General features: G+C 38.2%; 1 protein-coding gene across 6 annotated transcripts in view; it reads left to right on the forward strand.

Moving 5' to 3' along the window:
• The window catches only part of GRM5 (glutamate metabotropic receptor 5), a 399,229-nt gene that overhangs the window by 12,735 nt on the left and 364,245 nt on the right, over positions 1 to 22,249 (forward strand). For all 6 annotated transcript variants that reach the window (XM_084894637.1, XM_084894640.1, XM_084894641.1 and 3 more), the window contains exon 2: positions 5,963 to 6,823. In XM_084894637.1, the coding sequence (XP_084750763.1) occupies positions 6,166 to 6,823 (658 nt within the window). In that variant the 5' untranslated portion in view covers positions 5,963 to 6,165. The remainder of the gene's footprint in view (positions 1 to 5,962; positions 6,824 to 22,249) is intronic.

Here is a 22,249-nt window from a genome sequence, read left to right on the forward strand (position 1 = left end):
CCTCAGGGACTTTGCATTTGATTTTATCATTACCTGCAATTTATCCTTTTTTTTTTTTTTTTTTTTTTTTACAGTTTATGCTTCCTTGGCTACATTATTAAAATTTTCTTACATATCTGACACTTTCTACCTTCCTTCCCTGCTTTATTATTTCTCTTTAACCTTTATTACTGTGTAGCATACAATACTTTACTTCCTTATTTATTGTCTGACAAACCTCCTTAAATTATAGGCTCTATGAGGGCCTAAGTTTATATTTACTTTGCCCGTAACTGAACCCACAGGAACTAGAAGAGTGCTTGGTGCAAAACAGTTCCATAAACACTTACTGGACAACTGAGTGATGCTATTAGAGCTAGTGTATACCCTACTGGTCGGTTTGGAATTTATGTTCTATTTATTTATTTATTTATTTATTTATTTATTTATTTATTTATTTAGTATTTTGAGAGCTCATAGAATGAATTGTTTAATCTTACCATAAGTTGAGTTGTAGCATAGTTCTGCTGAATTTGTAAGTAATAATTTATTTCTGAATATGCTTTTCAGGTATCTGAGCTTCATAGCTAATATCAATAAAATATAGCGATTATGTGTATCCATGGCAGACTAAGAAGCAGTCATTTCTTTATAATCTGGTGGCCCGTAATGTAGTGGGGCTGTCAGGACAATATAAATGCAATGTAAACACAGTTGTGCTAGATAACTATAAATATTTGTACCTTCTATGTGCTGAATCATCCCTTTTCTGGGATGTTTTTCTTCCTTTAGTTTTCAAAGAAACTCCTCTAAGATTCTATATCTGTAGAAAGTCCTAATTGTCTTTGGGTGGCCCCTCTCATTTTCCATGGACTTTATAAATACCTCTCTTGAGGAAAAGGGTAGTAAGGCAGCAGAGACAATGCTAATCTTCGACATGAATTCCAGATCCATCACTTTTTAAGTATTTGGCTAGTTTTTAGCTTACAAAACCCATTCCATCTGTAAATAGAGATAATGAAATAATGCCTACATCTCAGGGTTCTTATGAGGATTATTGACATCCACACACCACAAATAGAGACAACTCCACATGCTGTCTCCATTTGTGGTGTCAGACACTGAGACACAATGGGGGAGTGAGATATATTGTATTCTCTGCAACATGAAAGGCTTGTCTAGGTCTGTGAATATTAAAGGCCATTCTCCTTTGGCTTCTCTGATGTCACATATTCTCACTTTCTCTTCTTACTTTCTGAGTTGCCCCATTTCCTTTGCTGGCTTTCCCACAATCTGGCCTCTCTGTGGGACTTACTTTTTAGCTCCACTTTCTTTATACTTGCTCTTCAGGTGATTGTATTCATCCCAAAGATTTTATATATTGGTGACACTCAATTAACATATGTAACCCAGCATTGCCCTCTTGTCCACCCTTACATATATACCTTCTTATTTAACACTTGTACCTGGATGATTCAAAAACATCTCAATTTTAGGCAAGACTGGTTTGGCTCAGTGGATAGAGCGTCGGCCTGTGGACTTAAGGGTCCCAGGTTCGATTCCAGTCAAGGGCATGTACCATGGTTGCAGGCACATCCCCAGTAGGAGGTGTGCAGAAGGCAGCTGATCGATGTCTCTCTTTCATCGATGTTTCTAACTCTCTATCCCTCTCCTTTCTTCTCTGTAAAAAATCAATAAAATATATTTTTTAAAAACCTCAATTTTATCATGTTCAAAAGAAAATTATTAAGTTTTTCTGTTTCTGTACCAGTCTATTCTATTTCCTTTTTTAAAAGTATTTTTATTGGTTTCAGAGAGGAAGATAGAGGCAAAGAGATATAGAAACATCAATGATGAGAAAAAATCATTGATGGGCTGCCTCTTGCATGCTCCCTAATGGGGATTGAGCTTACAACCTGGGCATTATGCCCTGACTGAAATTGAACCATGACCTCCTGGTTCATAGGGTAACATTCAACCAACTGAGCCACACCAGCCAAGCTCTATTTCTTTCAATGGTACCTAAATACACTAGTTTTCTATTCTCAAAACCAAGGACCGTAATTCCTTTCTCTCTTACTATTCACACTCAGTCTATTGGAAAATCTAATTCATTCTACTTGCAATATATATCTGATTTTGTCAACTTCTTTGCATAGCTACTATTACCAATTATAGCCAAGTAACTGTCATCCTTACCTAGGTTAGCATGAGTCTCCTAATCAGATTTCTCCAGCCCATTATCCAGAACAATGAGCAGTTAGCGCATCTTTTCTAACATTGAATTTTGCCACTCATGTGTTTACATCTCCTCAATGGCTTTATATTGCACTTAACATCCAAATAGGATTTTATGAGATTCTACATGATCTGTCCCCTTATTAGCTTTCCAACCTCATCTTGTATCACTATCCCTTCCATTCTAGCCACACTTTCACATGACCACCCTTTTCATCCTTCATTTTATTGTTCTTTGCACTCATAGATTCTAGCTAAAGTGACCTTTAGAGAACTGATCTGTAAGCCCCAAGAATATAGGGAACAATTATACTTTGTTCTCTCTTAACTCTTTAATTCTCAAGAGAGAGTCATAGCATAGATGTGTTATACATGTTAAATGAATTAAAGAATAAGTTCCTGGTGCAAAATGAGTGCTCAATGTAAGATAATGATGGTAATTACCAATGTACATCATTGTACTTCTTTGTTATACTATATAGTGTCTCCCACTCAATAGTTAATAGATATTTGTACAGTGAGTTAAATAATTAATTTGCTACAATAGGAAGACAGCATTTCAGGGTATATGCAACATGTTAAATATTATATATAAGTGTTAATCTAGTCTTATTAATCATCCTATCTAATAAAAGAGTAATATGCAGATTGACGATCACTCCAACACACAAGATGGTTGCCTCCATTTGGTCAAAGATCCTGCCCCCATGTGGACACAAGATGGCCACCACAAGATGGCCAGCAGGGGAGGGCAGTTGGGAGGTACCATGTCTGCAAGGGAAAGCAGTTGGGGGTGATCAGTCCTGCAGAGGAGGGCAGTTAGAGGTGACCAAGCCAGCAGAGGAGGGAAGTTGGGGCAAATAGGCTAGCAGGGGAGCAGTTAGACATCAATCAGGCTGGCATGGGAGTGGTTAGGGGGTGATCAGGCTGGCAGGCAGAAGCAGTTAGGGGCAATCAAGAAGGCAGGCAGGCGAGCAGTTGGGAGCCATCAGTTCTAGATTATGAGAGGGATGTCCGACTGCCTGTTTAGGCCCGATCCCACCAGGATCAGGCCTAAACAGCAGTCAGACATCCCCCAAGGGGTCCCAGATTGGAGAGGGTGCAGGCTGGGATGAGGTTCACCACCACCCCCTCCAACCCCTGCTTGCACTGTGCCTCTAGTGTGTGTGTGTGTGTGTGTGTGTGTGTGTGTGTGTGTGTGTCTCCTATCTAATAAAAGAGTAATATGCAAATTGACCATCATTCCAACACATAAGAAGGCTGCCTTCATGTGGTCAAAGATGGCTGCCCCGAGTTGGACATAAATGGCCACCACAAGATGGCCAGCAGGGGAGGGAAGTTGGGGGCAATCAAGCCTTCAGGAGAGGGTAGTTAGGAGTGACCAGGCTGGCAGAGGTGAGAAGTTGGAGGCGACTGGGCCTGCAGGGAAGGGCAGTTAGAGGTGACCAAGCCTGCAGGGGAGGCCAGTTAGGGGCAATCAGGCTGGCAGGGGAGCAGTTAGGGAGTGATTAGGTTGGTAGGCAAAAGTGGTTAAGGGCAGTTAGGAAGGCAGGCAGGTGAGCAATTGGGAGCCATCAGTCCTGGATTGTGAGAGGGATGTCCAACTGCCAGTTTAGACTCTCAAGGGGTCCCAGATCAGAGAAGGTGCAGGCTGGGCTGTGGGACACACCCCCTCTGTGCACAAATTTTGTGCATCAGGCCTCTAGTGTGTGTGTGTGTGTGTGTGTGTGTGTGTGTGTGTGTGTCTCAATATATAGGACTTACTTAAAATAGCTTCAATAAGTAAAATGCATGGTACTGATATTTTAGTTTCATGAGTTTGATAGGCTGGTCTCTCATATCACTTTAATGCTTCTACATAAGAAAAATGAGCCCTATTTTGTTATTGAATGTGCTCACTAATATTCTGGATTTAATGATAAATTATAATTTTTTTGCCTTAGATTTTTATTTTTGTTTGCAGTAGAATTCACATGATCATGAAAATAAACATTGGTCCCAGGTCTTTGGTCTAAGCAGAATGTAGGGAAAGCTTGAGATATTCAGATAATTTCCAAATGAAAAAAATAAAAATTTCTCCTACATATTGCCAAAAACCTAGTTATTCTGGAACATCTAGTTATTTGAGGTGTTTTTAAGTTTTATTTTAGTGTTTGGCACTATATAGAGGGAGCCTTTCTCTGTTGCCATAGGAAACAGTAGAAGAAACATTGAAAATGAGGGTGAGAGTGATTAGAAATGTGGTTCAGATTATACTCATTTTGCATCTGGGCTAGAATTTTTGCAGATCTGATGAGTTTTGAAAACTATTAGTTCTCTTGAATAATCATGGTAATTGCTTGAATTCCTGAAGAAACATCACCTGTCTTTGAAGGAGGTGCTTAGGAAGTTAGTCACTTTAAAACAATTTGAGATCCTTGGTTGGCAGAGATGATAAGATACAAAATAAGTCTCTCATACAATCCTTTAAATAACCCAAATCACTAATTTTTCAGTTCCCTTTTACAAATGATGCTAGAATTCTCTGTAGGCAACTTGGGGAAATTTTTTCTTCTCTAGAGTTTATACTAAATAATGACAATCTTCATAGCTATAATGAGTTTCTACTTGGAAGGAAAGTCCAAATATGCATTCTCCCAGCCCACTGACTCTTTCTGATGTGGATTTTTCCCCCCTCCATCAGAGATAGAGGACTGATCACTGGGAATTTTATTATAAGATTCTGTAATTATTTAGAAGACTCTGGAGAACCGAGAGGATTGATAGAGAATTTTCTGTTCCTCACTACCTAGCCATAGAATGCCCTTCAAAATTTACTAACAGAAAAGGCCATATCCTAAATATGTACAGCCCCATTCAATATATACAACATTTGCATGATTGATATCATATGTTGATTCTTGTAGGGCTGCCTAGCACATATTACCCCCCTTTTTTTTTCAGATGAGGAAATTCAGGTACTGAGAGGTTAAACAATTTACTAATACTTCCTGATAGCAGAACTGGAATCTTAACCTGAATATTTTCTCCAAAAATCGGTGCTCATGTCACTATGCATGCTGCCGATATGTGGGACATTTACTCTGTGGCTCCTAAACCTCTTCCTTCTCTCCTGTAGAACATTGAACTTGGAAATGCCTATAATTGTCTTTGTCCTATCCTGTATGAAAATTAGACACAACCCTTATTTATTGGAAATATTATTCAACTTGCTTTACATTACACTTGAAGAAGGGGTATGTAGACTTTCTTTAAGTAATTTTATCTTTATAATTGCATAATGAATACATGCTCAATGCTGAGCACTTGGAAAGAAACAAAAATAATTTCTAAAACAACAAATACCACCACCCAGCTCTCAGCAATGTTCAATTTTGGGGGGTTCATACTCCCTAAAGTTTTCTTTCCATAACGTAGTTTTGCTTGTATGAGGTTTTCTCTCACCTCATGGGAGAACATGGTTCAGCGTGCTACACATAAGGTTTCGTTTCCTATACTCCAGATGAACAAATGAAAAAAAATTAATCTAAGCAAAGAAGGATCAAGAAGCTACATCAGTTGCTTCACCACATCACAAAATTCACAACGGAGACACAGGACAGTCAGAAAGATTTTTATATTCCCTTTTGCTTTCAAGTTATTTACATCATCAAAGACTTCTCTCTCTTTCCCCAATAGCACAGACCATCAGAGCTTTCCAAACTAGTGGCACTATTAATACCTGTGCTATTTTTTTTTCTTCCAGGTTTTGAAGATCATGATCACGTGGATTCATCTAACTAAACGGTACCTGGGGACATGGTGGTCCTTTAGAGAACGCATCTAAATTACTGGCTAATTTCTTGGTTTGCCAACTCAGCGTAGGACCTTGTTTGATTCTCTCTATCAGAACTCTCCTAAGTTTTCCCCACCATGCTGTCTTTATTAGCTTGAACTCCCTTTCCTAAAATGGTCCTTCTGTTGATCTTGTCAGTGCTGCTTTTGAAAGAAGATGTCCGTGGGAGTGCACAGTCTAGCGAGAGGAGGGTGGTGGCTCACATGCCGGGTGACATCATTATTGGAGCTCTGTTTTCTGTCCACCACCAGCCCACCGTGGACAAAGTTCACGAGAGGAAGTGTGGGGCAGTCCGCGAACAGTATGGCATTCAGAGAGTGGAAGCCATGCTGCACACCCTGGAAAGGATCAACGCAGACCCCACCCTCCTGCCCAACATCACCCTGGGCTGTGAGATAAGGGATTCCTGCTGGCACTCGGCTGTGGCCCTAGAACAGAGCATTGAGTTCATAAGGGACTCCCTCATTTCCTCGGAAGAAGAAGAAGGGCTGGTGCGCTGTGTGGATGGCTCTTCCTCCTCCCGAACCAAGAAGCCCATAGTAGGGGTCATTGGGCCTGGCTCCAGTTCTGTGGCGATTCAGGTCCAGAACTTGCTCCAGCTTTTCAACATACCTCAGATTGCTTACTCGGCAACAAGCATGGATCTGAGTGACAAGACCCTGTTCAAGTACTTCATGAGGGTTGTGCCTTCAGATGCCCAGCAGGCTCGGGCCATGGTGGACATAGTGAAGAGGTACAACTGGACCTATGTGTCAGCTGTGCACACGGAAGGTAAGTGTTCTTTTCTTTCATGAAGTATGTCTTCTTAGGCACTCAGCAGCTTCCCAGTTAAAATGTCAGGTTTTGGAAGGTGAAAATATTCTTAACTGTTTGGGATCTTTTGAGTTGCCCCATTATTTATCATTAATAAAGAAGGAACTGGGTGGCACATGTATAGAGTGACAAAAATCTAAGATAAAGGAATGGTCATGTGGCCATTTGGCAAACTGGATTTTTTTTTTTTTTTTGGATTGTGTATTGCATTATTTGCATTTCTGCTATAATACTGCTAAAGACTTTAAAGTTGTTTAGCTCTTCATTGAATATTTCATGTTTTTAACAGGAAAAACACTGACAATTGGTGAAAATTAAGAAGGGGTGGATTTTCAGCAAAAAGCATGAGAAAATATAGGAAAGTGAGATAGTAAAATAATGTGTGTGTGTGTGTGTGTGTGTGTGTGTGTGTATGTGTGTGTGTGTGTTTGGGGGGGGGGCAAGGATAAAGGTATGTTTTAGTTTGCTTCAAAAAAATCAAGATTTTTCGGAACTTCCTTGTAGATTCCAAAGAGAAGAGCTTGGTCATTATGTGAGAGATGCTTATCCAATATATTCTTAAAAAAGAAACTTATCATCATGACTACTGGCTCTTACTAATTTAAACTGTTTTTTTTTTTTAACTAAAATGTATACCAATATAATCCAATAAAATAAATAAATCATGATGCATCCAATGTATTATTAGATATCTATTAAAATTAATGAGGCATTCTATTGTGAGATCATAATTATCTCCATGATCATTTTAAGTGAAGACGGTGAGCAGAATTTCTATATGTATGGTATGTTATTTGAATTTATAAAAAACACTTGATTGGATATTCATAGAATTGCTCTTAGAGCAGAGCACAACTGATAATAATTACTCCTTCTGGAGAGGAAATTTAAGTGGTTAGAGGATAGGGTGGAATAAATGAAACTTATATAACTTTTACATGCAAATACTTAAAGCTATATATTACACACACAATGTATCACAACAGAACGATTAAAAGAAAACAAGGTTTTGTTTTGTGGGGGGCAAAAACTAAGCCAAAAATATTCTATCATCAAATTTAGACAAATTTAATTATTTTGCCAAAATAGGCCAATAGAAATTTTGTTGCAAATTCTGGCAAAATGTTTCGATGATACCATCAGGATTTAGGAGGAAACATATTTTGAATATGTACTTTTAAAGACTGGAAGAAATACTTTTTGGTTTATCATTTTTATGTAGTTTAGTGAAGAAGCGTTTATATTGCTGTGATTGTAATCAAGTGCACATAGGGATAATGAGGTTACATACTGTTCCTTCTTACGGTTTACCAGAGTAGGAGGAGTGTGGTAGGAAGTTTCACAAGGTAAAACTCCCCCAGCATGAGAAAAGTGCTGGAGTGACAAGATGCAACTCTGTTAGAGCTTCTAGGTGATGCCTTGTTTTCTGTTGTTGGGTCCTTCAGGAAGTCAGTTCCTACTTGAGGCTTCTTCTGGTTGGATTGTAACAATTCTCTCTAGTCCCTATATCCCAAATTTATTCCTGTGTCCTTATAATTATCCTTTGCTCAGTTGATATTCCTCTTCCTTCAAGAATATAGACAATTTCAAATGCTTTTACATAAGGCATTGAGATCTATGAAAAGATGTCCCATTTAAAAAACAAACACTTTTTATCCCCCAAATTGCCCATGTCAGTACCTTGTCACTCAGTCCTCTTGTTAGCTATCACAAAATGTTTTTTGGAGAACAAGTATGCTATTATAGAATTTCAGAAGAGAACAAAAGGTGACTTTGGTTTCAGCTTCAAGGTTAATCTGTTACACTTGCTTTTTCCTTGAATTATGATTTTTATAGGCCAAAGGACTGTGCATTTACTGTGGCTTATTGTGTTATGCAGAAATTGTTCCTGGGCATTTTAGGCAAAGAGATAAATAGTATGAAAAGGAAAACAAAACAAAAAAGAAGGAAACGAATTAAGGGCAGACAACATTAGCTCTTGAAATATATGAAGGAAAGGAACACGCAATGACTCATTTTTATTACTTTTTCACTCCTTTAAAGGAGTCAGTTATTAGACCCTGTCTTTGCTCTAAGAAAATGTAAGGAATTCTTTGCTTCAGTACTTTTGCAAACCTTAGTACATATGCCCATTAATGCACAAGATCAGCGGTGCTCACCTATGAAGGGGTGGGCAGATAGACCGTTTTGGCTTGGATGACTTCCATTCATGACTCCCTTTGCTTTGTAAGTTGACAGTTCCCTTCCACTGTCCCGCCACACTAGTCTGTGTCTGCCTCAGTCAATAGAATCTGGCAGAAGTGAGGACTCCCTTCCTAGTCTCTCTGTCTTGGAGCCCTGTCCTCACCCTGTGAAGGAAAGGAGCACCCAGGTGTTCTAGATGAGATCTTGTAAGGCCACTTGACCTCAGCTATGTGAGAGCACCCAACGAAGAGCAGCTCAACTGCCTTCCTTCCCCACAGCTATTTGCAATCACACAGGAAAGACCAGCTGAGTCCTAACCAGCTTGGCTCAGTGGATAGAGCGTTGGCATGTGGAGTGAGGGGTCCCAGGTTTGATTCCGGTCAAGGGCATGTACCTTGATTGCGGGCACATCCCCAGTAGAGGGTGTTCAGGAAGCAGCTGGTCAATGTTTTTATCCTTTTCCTTTCTTCTCTGTAAAAAAATCAATAAAAGGTATATTAAAAAAAAAAAAAAAAAGCCCAGCTGAAACTGTAAACATTACCCAGATTACCATACATTTATGAGCAACAGTAAATTGCTTCAGTATAAACATATTCATCTCAATGACTTTAAATTTTAATCCTCCCCCCAAAATGGGATACAGCTACAATGTTTAAACCTTAAACAATTTTTTTAAATGTATTACCCTGCATTAATAGTCTTGATATTTAAATGTGAAAGAAAATGAATAAATGCTGTGGGCAAGAAGAGCATTTTAAAATGCTTCTCTCATACTTTTGTAACTAGAGATTTGATAATTCCCTAAGCCCGAATACTTTGAATAGTCACACACTTGCATATATTCCATGCTTCCTCTTGATCTAGCTTCGTTTTATTGAGAAAAGTAATGATAGATTGTATTTTATACACAAAGCCATGAATATTGTACTTTACAGGTGACATACAGGATTTTCACACCACAATTTTTGCTGTCTTGAGTTGAAACTTCACTGTACACCCCCCAGGCCTATCAGAGTGCCTAGCACATAATAAGTGCTCATGGGTGACTTTGTGCTAGAATACTACCTAGATCACTGTTTATGAACATATAGCATGTGGATAAATAGAAGACACATAATGTTTCACAGTTTTGTTTCTTTAGAAAAATGAAATGCCAAAATGCCTCCTTTGATTAATTGCAAAATGCTATTCACACCCTATTCCATTTTTTGTTTGCACTGGCTCTTGAATTTATTATTCCATCTAATGATAATGGAATGCTAGTTTGTTCTAGCCAAAAAATATGTCAGTGGTGCTCTTGGGAGGTGTGTGTGTGTGGGGGGGATGTGTACCAATAAGTTGTCCTGGTAATGTGACAATCATTAAAACATTGTCTTCAGCCTAACCTGCATACTGTAATGTTGTGCCACTTGTAGGTTATGGTATAGTTTTCCATCAATTATTTTAAAATGTGATAGCAATCTGGCTTTGGTTGTAAGACCTTCAATGTGATTCATAGTCCATTTGCTTAGTTTAACTATTAAAAGAAATGGAAATATATATCCCCTATCATACATTTCCTGTTGTGATTGTATCAAAACAACAATTTAGGTTGAAAAGAACAAAAATGTCATTATGGACTCTACTGGGTAATTTAAAAAAAATATATTTTATTTTCCTTCTCCAGGGGTTAAGTAGTGCTGAGAGTTGAGGTGAATTTTGAGATGATCATGATGAAAATTCAGACACATAAACTACTGATCGCTTTTAGAATGTTAACACTGGAAAAGTCTTAGATGAGCATTTAATCTAACAAAGACAGTTGGGACAAGTAATTTGGCCTTCATGGTACATAATTCTTTACAGACTTGGGTCTTAGAACTCAAGATTACTGTATAGAATTTTGCTTATGCATAATTGTTAAAGATAATTACTGAAGTTCTTTATTTTTGCCATTTTATGACCTCTCCATTTTATTGCTGTCCTCCTTTCCCTTCATCTGAATGATTCCAATATGCTGAAACTCTTAATGCTCATTTTAAATAGTAGCAGTGACCACAAATGACTTGGTTCATGTAAAAATTAGCTTTGAGAAATAATATTGTCCCTTTGTTCTTGACCTGTAAATTTGATGAAGTACTTCTTTGCCTGAATCATATTAAGATTTGAAGAAATTCTGAAATATTTTTCTTTGCTTTATAAATTTCCTGAAAACATTAGATCCATAAATATTTGTAAGCATGGGTTGATTGGATAATTATATTGGTTGTCACTGACAAAACAATACATAGAAGCCAGAAGATGAAATAACTGTTGGATAGATTCTTCATTACATTAGATCATAAATCCATAATTCGGAAGATTCAGTGAAAAAATCTATACTAATAATAGAGAAATATGCAAATTATCTCTTACATCATCACGTCACAACCAGATCAGCAGGCTGCATCCCCATCCTCTGCTCAGGCAGCTGCAAGGCCAGGAGTAGGATAGGATACGATAGGAGGGGATAAAAAAGGAGAGGGAGAGGAAGGCAGGCCTGCATGCAGACAGGCCGAGAGGAGAAACAGAAATACAGAAAGGGAACAAGAAAAAGATGCAGGAATGGAAAAGGGAAGGAAACGCCGGACTGCAGGCAGGAGGGGATGGTAACCGGGGTTGGGGAGCAGATGCCCTGGCAAGGAGCAGGGTGAGAGCCCTGCCCAGATGCAGGAGGAAGGTGATGACCCCCCACCCGTGGGCGCCATTGACAGAGAAGCGCCCACTGGTCTGGGACCAAGTGGTGGATGGTCCAAGCCTTCTAGGTGGAGGTACTCCTGCTTCACGCAGCAGCAGCACTCTGGCTTTGCGGGCCTCGGCCATCCTCACTGGGCCAGATGTCACAAGCAGGAAATGGGAGCAGGACAGCAGCAAGGAGGCCAGGGAATGGGGGGTGACGAACACTTGGCTGGAGCTGAGTTCTGGGCTGGGGGTTAATGCTGGCTCCCCCCCTCCCCCCGAACTGAAACTTTAAGAAGGGAGGGAAGGAAGAACTATATAAAGGAGTCAGTAGAGAGCAGAGTGAAAGAAGAAAAGAGGATGTGCGAGTGAACTGTAGGAGCTATAATGAAAATCAAGTATAGTTGTATACTGGGGACAGATTTTAAAAGTAGGAGTCGAAAAGAAAAAAGATAAATGATAGTGAATGATTAGGCAGGTAAGTAGATAGATATTAAAACAGTGGAAATAAGAGAAGAATGTATGGGAAAGGTAGGATGAGAGAGAAAGAAGGAAGGGAGAAATGCTTTAAGGGGAGCTGATAGAGCTTAAATGGAGAATGGGAAGAAGGAAGAAATGGGGGAGGGAGGTCCGAGGGAGGAAGTGAAGAAAAAAATTAAGGTGGGAAGGAAGGAAAAGGGGAAGGAGGGGAGGGGTAAAGATAAAAGAAAGAAGGAATGAGGGAAGAGGGAGGGATAGGAGAAAGATGGGAAGAAGAATGATGGAACAGAAGTAGGAAATAAGGACGAAAGAAAAGTTTATAAATTATCAGTCAGTAGGAAAAAGTGTTACATAAAGGAGAAAGAAAAATTGTATGAGAAGAAGCCAATAAGGAAGTCAAATACAATTGTGTGTGAAGGGGATAAGATTAAAACACAAAGTAAATAGGATCGACCAGGCTGGCAGGGAAGGGCAGTTAGGGGGATCAGGCAGGCAGGCAGGCAGTGTGGTTAAAGCAGGCAGGCAGGTGAGCGGTTAGGAGCCAGGGCTCCCAGATTGGTGAGGGTGCAGGTCAGGCAGAGGGACCCCCCTCGCCATACATACACCGGGCACAAATTTTGTGCACCAGGCTTCTAGTGTAATAATAAAGAAGCAATTTTTCATATTTATGTCATTGCCAAACTGCATCGCCAGTATGAAGGGAAAAAGAGGTAGCCCTAGGAAGTGTGTTCAGAGGGGTACTACTTTTATCATCCAGATAGAATAGCTATGGACTTAGCTGATAGCCCCTAAGGGAGTTATTATTGTCTCTTTCAGGAAACAAAAATGGATTCACTGACATACCTAGCTGTGGCCAGGGCAAGATCTTCCCTATTTTCAATGTTTTGTTTGCTTGTTTTTTAATACAAGTTCAGGCTTGGCCTCTGACTCCCTTATAAAATACCCCTGCTTGATATAACATCACATCCTGTCATTTTCCCAGGTACACTTTCTCAGGTACCATTGCTATCCATTCACTGCTGAAAATACTAGAATTTCCCCCAAATACTTCATCCCTGGGATGGCTATATTAGAAGAAACTTTTTTGGTTTTTCAAAGGATGTCACTACACTGCTCCCGTAACACACACAAATAAATACCTGGGGTGATATGTAAATATGAGCACTTTAGTTCTAATTAATCAAATGCTTCTTTCAATGTGAAGATGATCTTTGAGTGAGTATGCCTATTAGGTGTTTGGTACCTATCTAATTTATGGTTGGGAGCAGAACAGATGGTATATTCTCCTTTAGTCTCTGTTATTCCCATCTCACAGAGATAACATTATTGTCTGAGCTTCAGAGTTTGCATATTCAGAAAGGCTATTTCTTCTATTTACTAAAGAACTGGTCTTGTGATGCAATTCCTCAGTCATCTTAACCTTATTAGCTGCTAGGTTTATAAGGTTTAGTAATGAGTAACAGATGTTGCTTCTGGTTGAGGAAAGCTGAGGAATGGGAGGGCTATGGTGCAAAGTCTTCATATTCCAATGCAAAACAATTTCTGCACAGCAAACTCGACTGATTACACGGGAAGCAAGCACAGAAGAACAAACAAAGACCCACAAAACTCGAAAAAGAGGATCTTTTCACTTCCTTCTTTCTCTTTCTCTGTCTCTCTTTTTATTTGTATATTTTCCTCATCTCTTTAGTTACTAAACATTTTTACATTTCATAGGCTGCTTAATAAGTCTGATCAAGAGTAATAAATAGTCTTGTTATACCAGCAATGTTAAGGTACTTTGAAGAAAGATGAAGATTACATTAATGCTATCTTGGAGGTGAATAAATAGTTAAAAGAACTAATTTGACTAAAGTAAATATCGCTGACATCAGAGTTTTCCTATGTGACTCTGAGAAAGTCACTTCAATTCCTTCCTTCTTTCACATGTCATAGGAAAGGAGCTAGAAAGGATATTCTTGGAGGTTCCTTCTGTGCCACCTGCTATTCACTTGCTTCTACAGATCACACCTGGCCTAGATGAAGCATTGGGCATCCCATTGAAAATGAGATAAATAAAGGAGTGTGGCCAAAATGATTGTGACTTGAAAACATGTCTTCAAAGAATAAAGCTAGACGAGAGGAGACAAGACACAGCAGGGCACTGACTACTATTTTTAGGTTTTTGGAAAATTCAGATGGAGAGGAACTGGATTCACTCTAGAAGGCCAGGGGCATGACAAAGAGCTAATTACTGAAATGCCAGAATAACAAATTGTGGTTCGACTTTTTAAAAAGGATATTTTTGTTCATTAATGGGACTGTTCAATGAAGGAAATGATTGGTTTTCTGTAACTCCTGTGCACAAGCCTTAAATGGACAACCTGAAGGAGGAATACACTAGGCCAAAAGGGATAAAGAATTATGAATTTGTTAGGTCATCAGGTACCCCAAATGGTCTGAGCCCCCAAATGGTGCCAGCAACCAGGGACAGGGAGCCAGAGATTTTAAAGGATGCTAAGGTGGCCTTTTTTCTGGATGGAGAATTCTCTGGGTGGATCGAGAGGGGGAAAGATACTGGTTTTATCAAGTAGAATGTGGACTTCACAAGTGGAATGTGGTTTAAGGGAAAGGGAATGTCAATTGTAAAGTGGTCTAAAGATCAGTTCTTAGGGGAGAGAGTGTTGGTTCAATTATTTAATCAGACCTAACACAACTAATTGGAGGGGATATGGAAAATGAACTTAAGCCTCAATAGAGGGAGGAAAGGAATTGGGCTATTGGTCTTGTTTTGGATAATTCCCATTATTGACAATCAACTGTCATTTAGCTGGGATTCTATTATTCTGTAAATTAAAACATGGTCATTCATACTATAATACATACATACATACTATAACAAATTTCATGAATTTGTTAGTTGATTCATTTATTTCATAACACAGTCTGATAATGTTACATTTTATAGATTAGAGAGTAGGTATAGAAAAAGTGTTTTCCCCACAGAACTGCAGCTGGTTAGTAACAGAACAAGGATTTAGACTGAAGGCCAACTCTTTTTAATTGTTCAAACTTCCTGTCTTTATATTGAGGTAGTTGTGACTTGAAGAATGCACACCCATTGGTTCCTTTCCCTTTCTTAGGAAACAAGAAAACACCATTTGTTTCCCCACAGAGAAAATCTTTCTCTAAGATTCCCTGTGTCTTTTTATTTGGCTTTGAAAGCAGCACATTTCCTTGTTCCCATGGAAAGAATTAATTACTGAAAAAATAAAATAAATTAAGGAGGACGTATGTGGCAACAAGACCTCACAGAAGACCTATTGTGAGTCTGATGGTAAGTACAGACTGTACCTTGTTGCTTTTATTCAAATCTCTATTGCAGACTCTGTACTCCATCTTCAGATGCCAATTATGGGAGGAAGCAGTATGGTACACTTCTTTTAAGAGCTGGAGGACATATTGTTAAATGCTGCAGCCTTATGTATGAAAGACTTTTTTGGAATTCATCAGGACTAGGAGTTATGACATCTCATTTTGGCACATTTGCAAATACTTTAGAAAGACTTCTCAATTTAACCAAATGTTGAGGAGACTTTTTGGCAAGAGGTGTGATAGCCAGATGTGTTCATTTCGGGGGACGTTGAAACAAAAGATTGTGCCGTAATGATGCATTTCATGCATCAATATTCATACAGGTACTCTCTCACACACAGGCTTTCAAAAGAATAAGATTATCTACCCACTGGTTTTTCAAAACAATGCATAATAACCCATGAGTTATTTATAAGACCAACTTAGTGGGTTGTGACCAGCAGTCAAAATAGAGTAAAATGGGATAAAATATATTATAACTATCAAAGTGTATTACAGGATAGAAAGAGTAGGTGTTGTTTTATAAATTTTTATTGTAGTTGCACATAGCCAGCTATCTGTCCTATATAATAAAAGGCTAATATGCAAATCAACTGAACTGCAAAACTACCTGTTGCTATGTCATGCACTGAAGACCAGGGGATAGACACTCAACACAGGAGCTACCCCCTGGTGGTCAGTGTGCTTCCACAGGGGGAGCCCCACTCAGCCAGAAGCAGGGCTTATGGCAGTGGGACATCCCCTGAGGGCTTCTGAACTGTGAGAAGGCACAGGCTGGGCTGAGGGAGCCCCCCCTCCCTCAGTACACAAATTTCATGCACCAGGCCTCTAGTGGGTTGTAATTTAAAATGTATTTCTTACTATGTCTTACAGGAAAAAAATGCTTAAAAGCAACTTACTCTAATTTTCTCTTTAACATTGTTAATATTTAATTTAATTTATTTTTTATTTTTGCTAGAGAAATGAAATCCACATATAGAAGTTCATTCTTCTGTTACAATGTCATTTGGTTTGTCTTTCCTACATGGGTGGGTTTTAAGTCTTATTATTAAAAACAAATAAGAATTCCAAAGTACTATGATAGGAAATGGTAAAGACTTTGAACAAAATATAAATAATTAACCTATTATTGATAAATTGCATAAACATCAATATGGGACAATGGCAAGGACACTAGACAGGATGTTAGAGATAAGTTCCCGGTTTAGTTATTAACAGAGATCCAAATAAGCCTGGGAACACTTTATTTTTTACTATCCCAATATAGCACATTAAAAATAAATGTAAAAGTACATTAATTATAATTTGGTATTAAAATTTTACATATTAAAGAATTGACATGTCTCACTACTCACAACAAACACAAAATACAATGTGATATATTTATGCTATTCACATGACAGTTTCTGGTTAAATAAAACCAAACATAGTTTGATATCATTATGATATACTATGTAATAAGGTAGTTTTAATATAAATTGACAATCTTCTTTCAGTTTTCTCCTTGTTTCCCAATAATTACATGAACAATGTCATTTGCTGTATAGTTATGTCTAAAACTGTGAAGATCAGGCCAAATACCAATCATGAGATAAAGTGAGGTCAGATATGAGAGAGCACTTTTAAAAGTAAAAATAATTCCATGAAATGAATAAGCTACAGTAGAGCTGTGACCTTAAATTCACAGTTTGTTGCAAAGATATCTCAGGAATCTAAGTTTTCTATCTCTTTGGAATAATTTTATTTAAGTAGTAGTAGTATGGACACAGGCAGGTTTGAGTGCAAATCCTGATGATATTCTTGCTACTGGAAATACTTTGGACAAGTAACTTAATTTGGTTTCCTCATTCTCAAGTTGAGAGAATAATACCTGCCCCATAAGATTGTTGTGAAAAGTAAATATAAAGCGCGTAGCACCAAGCTTGGCATATAGCAAGTGCTCAACAAGAACCTTCTAGATTAGCCTGCCAAGAACTTGCCTGGCCTTATATGATATATAAAGAAAAACATTGTAAATAATATTATACTCTGTCTTTGCTTAATTAAAAGTTATTAAATGAGGGGAAGAATTAGTCAGGGAAATGACTGGTAAAAGTGAGTTTTAGATTCTTACCAATTTTCCTTTCAGAAGCTAGGTTTACAGTCATCCTATATAATAATCCTTTATAATAGTAGGCTAATATGCAAATGCCCGAACAGCTAAATGACCAGTTGTTATGACACACACTGACTATCAGGGGGCAGACACTCAACACAGGAGCTGTCCCCTGGTGATCAGTGTGCCAGAAGCCAGGCTCATGGGAGCCTCTCCTGCCTCCATGGCAGCGCTAAGGATGTCCAACTGCCTGCTGAGGCCTGCTCCCCACCCATCGAACATCCCCTAAGGGCTTTTGGACTGTGAGAGGGCACAGGCCAGGCTTATGGACATCCTGGAGTGCATGAATTTTGTGCACTGGGCCTCTAGTATAATATAACTCAGCGTGCTAGTGCTTCAGCACAGTTATACGTGGATCCCACAACTTCTCTAATTGCAGATGAATTATGGTGTAGTAAAATGAACAAAGTCTGGAAAGTTCCAGAGCTAGGGTCTGTGTGTGTTTGTGTGTGTAGCGAGTGGAAACTGGAGCTAGAAATGTAGTTACTTTTATAATAAGCATCTTTTATATAAAAAAGCCAGCAAAATGAATAACTTCTTTGTAAATTTCAAATTGAACATGCTAACCTTCACTAGTCAGTAACTGCAACTTGTTAATAAAGCTGAATTGTAGTACATTGAGACATTCATAGGCCTGAATATAAAATGAAAGAAAATAACATGAACGTTAGAAAATAAAACATTGCATTGAAAACTAACTGATGCTTTCTTAAAATTGTTATAGATAAAATAATAACAATGACAGTAATAAGAATTATTTAAATCAAGTATTTACTGTGATATCAGAAATTGTCAGTTTTTTTCTGTACTATAAAGTGATATTAAAATATATTTTTGGCCAAAACCGGTTTGGCTCAGTGGATAGAGCGTCAGTCTGCAGACTGAAAGGTCCCAGGTTCAATTCCGGTCAAGGACATGTACATTGGTTGTGGGCACATCCCTGGTGGTGGGTGTGCCGGAGGCAGCTAGTCAATGTTTAAAATAAAATAAAATAAAATAAAATAAAATGAATAAAATATATTTAAATATATATATATATATATATATATATATATATATACATATACATATATATATATATATTTGTGCTATTGTATTATCAGTATATACTTGTTAATATTATCTGAAAGTCAGTCTTACACACAGCTAAAATAAAAAGTAAATATAATATAAAGAAAAAATAATATGTCTATGTTCCTTTTATCCAAGACTCTAAGAATAGAACTATTTGTATTTTTAAAAAAATATATTTTATTGATTTTTTTTACAGAGAGGAAGGGAGAGGGATAGAGAGTTAGAAACGTCAATGAGAGAGAATCATTGACCAGCTGCCTCCTGCACCCCCTGCACTGCGGACGTACCTGCAACCAATGTACATGCCCTTGACCGGAATCGAACCTGGGACCTTTCACTCCACAGAACGAGGCGCTATCTACTGAGCCAAACCAGTTTTGGCGAACTATTTGTATCTTTAATAATTCAAAAATGTTCATCATATTTTTTTGGTTTCAGAAGCCATATATCTGTTTTGCATGAGATTTCAGTTAGGATTCTAAGCCTTGAGTGTTCCTCTCTAATGAGGGTAGAGAGTCATTGATTCTTTAAGGATGTATTATTGCATTGTCATATGATAGATTTTTATTCTTTAGATAAGCTGAATATAAAAGTTAAGTAAGACATATTTAAACATCCTCTGAGTTTAATTTCAACTTCATGGAATTTGGAAAAAAATTTAAATTACAAATGAAGCTGACACTTAATATGTTTTATTAAAGTAAACAGAGAAAAGACAGTAAAACTGTGTTAAGACACTATAAAAGTAACACTCAATCTGGTTATTTTATTTGTAATCAAACTTAATTTGATTGCTTTTAATTCCCAAATTAGTACACTCATCTCTCATTTACAAACACAATTAGTTCTCCTTTTTTTGTGCAGAGGAATTAAAATTACATAAAGCATTGATTTCAACTATATTTAATGTTAAAACTTAAGTTTTATTAAGTAATATACACTGAAGAATTAAGCTTGCAATAATAATTATTTGGATTCATACACACACACACACACAAAATGCAATAAAAGTTAGTTGAGTTTGATGGTACTTTTATTTGCCAACTTGTATGAAGTTACAAAGATAACTCAAAACTTATGGAAACATTTTTAATGATTTGAGAGAATTTTTCTGCATAAAATAAATAATACATTTTTTACAAAGTTCAATCTATTTCAGTAATTACATATAGTATGTAAAAGCCCACCTCACTGAGTGTGAGGTCTATGTGCTATTACAACAAGTGAATTAATTATTCATTAATTTGAAAATACTCCCTGTGAATATATTCTGTACTAGCCTCTGTGGTGCATGCACTTGTCAGTCCATCTTTTCACAGATATATACCAAGCCATGCCTCATATTAATATCAAGTTTACTCTCATAGAAAGAATACAGTTTTGTGGAAGAAGAAACTCATAAAATAAGACAGTATGACAAGGGATAACTATATTAAGAAACTAGATTGGAAGAAAGAAGTCTTTATCCTATCTAATAAAAGAGAAACATGCAAATTGACTGTATCTCTGCTACACGCACAAGCCATGCCGACCAGCTAATCAGGAGTGAGTATGCAAATTAACACAACAGAAATGGTGGCAGCCATGAAGCTGTAGAAAGCAGGAGGCTTGAGTTGCCCAAGGCAATGGAGAAAGCCAAATTTCCCACACATCCTGGCCAGTCCTGGCCTCTGCTAAAGGCTATAAAGTTTCAATTATAGAAGATAAATAAATTCCAACAAAAATGGTGACAGCCACAGAACTGGGGCCAGCTGGAGACTTGGGTTGCCATGGCGATGGAGGAAGCCAAGTTTCATGTCCACCCTGGCCAGCCCTGGCCTCTGTACAAGGCTACAAAGTTTCAATTATAGAAGATAAATAAATCCCAGATACCATGGCCTTCCCTTGGGTTTCTGGGGTGCACGGCCAGCCTGCAAACCACCACAGGCCCCTCACCCAGGCTGCCCCATGTCCCAACGTAACCCCCACCCAGATCTGGGGCACCCTTCAGGGCAAATCAGCCAGGCCCCACCCATGTGCTAGACCTTTATCCTATCTAATAAAAGAGTAATATACAAATTGACCATCACTCCAAAAGACAAGATGGCTGCCTCCATGTGGACACAGATGATTGCCACAAGATGGTTAGCAGGGGAGGGCAGTTGGGAAAGACCAGGCCTACAAGGGAGAGTGGTTTTGGGTGATCAGGCCAGCAGAAGAGGGCAGTTGGGTGGGACCAAGCCTGCAGGGGAGGCCAGTTAGGGGCAATCAGGCTGGCAGGGGAGCAGTTAGGCATCAATCAGGCTGGCAGGGGAGTGATTAGGGGGTGATCAGGTTGGCAGGCAGAAGCAGTTAGGGGCAATCAGGAAGGCAGGCAGGCGAGCAGTTGGGAGCCAGCAGTCCTGGATTGTGAGAGGGATGTCTGACTGCCCAGTTAGGCCCAATCCTACTGAGATCAAGGGGTCCCAGATTGGAGAGGGTGCAGGCTGGGCTGAGGGTCACAACCTCCTGTGCATGAATTTCTTGCACTGGGCCTCTAGTTAAGTATTATATAATTTGGAAAATTACAGAGCTTAAATATTTTTTGATTAGAAAACATTCTTCACTTACCAGTCCTCAACAAGCAGTACTAGTGTGATACATGATTTCAGAAGCAGGATATTATGTGACTAAGATGAAGATGAATGAATATTTATTGGAAGAGAAGAAAAAAGCGATATGTTGTCATTTTGTTTAGCACAGTGCGATTCTGTACTTGCCTACTGCTTAATATTCTGGGATGGCAGGGAGCCATGTAGAACCACAGGTGACCTAGTTATGCTTTTGTTTATACTATTCAATGTCTTCTGATCTAGTATGAAGTTAATAAGTATTGTTCCATCCCAGATAGGAAGTCTGAGATAGATGTCATTAATAGTATTATTTTAAAATAAAAAGCTAAGATTTAAATCTCCCTCATTAATGGATATAGCAGACAGCCTCAAACAATAAATATAAAAGGCATAATCACTAGTAATTAATACATTCTCTGACTTAAAATTGATATCATTTCTTTTTATCAATTTTAGACCTCTGATAATTATGTAATTGTGTGGAACTATAAGAAAACTTAAAAACTTTTAATCCCAACTAATCATACTACATTTTTCCTGGCACAAATTTAACATCATTTAGTGGTATTACTCATAATTTTAAACTTATTTCTAATTTTTATGTTTTTTGGTATCTGCCTTTCTTAAATTCTCAACCTTCTTCTTCCCTGGGTCCTTTCTTAGTTTTTAACCCTCCTTTCAAGTTCTTTTGAGTAATCAATGGAATTAATATTTGTCCTGAATTGTTTTCACTCTTTCGAAAAGCGCCCTTCTTGAAGGAAGTTGTTCTATATTGTGACTATGGAGACTAGTAATTTTTTACTAATTTGGCAGGACATTTCTCTTCTAGCCTCAAAGTCTGTGCCATGC

This window comes from Pipistrellus hanaki (genome assembly GCF_964339955.1).
Source record: "Pipistrellus hanaki genome assembly, chromosome: 9".
NCBI lineage: Eukaryota > Metazoa > Chordata > Mammalia > Chiroptera > Vespertilionidae > Pipistrellus > Pipistrellus hanaki.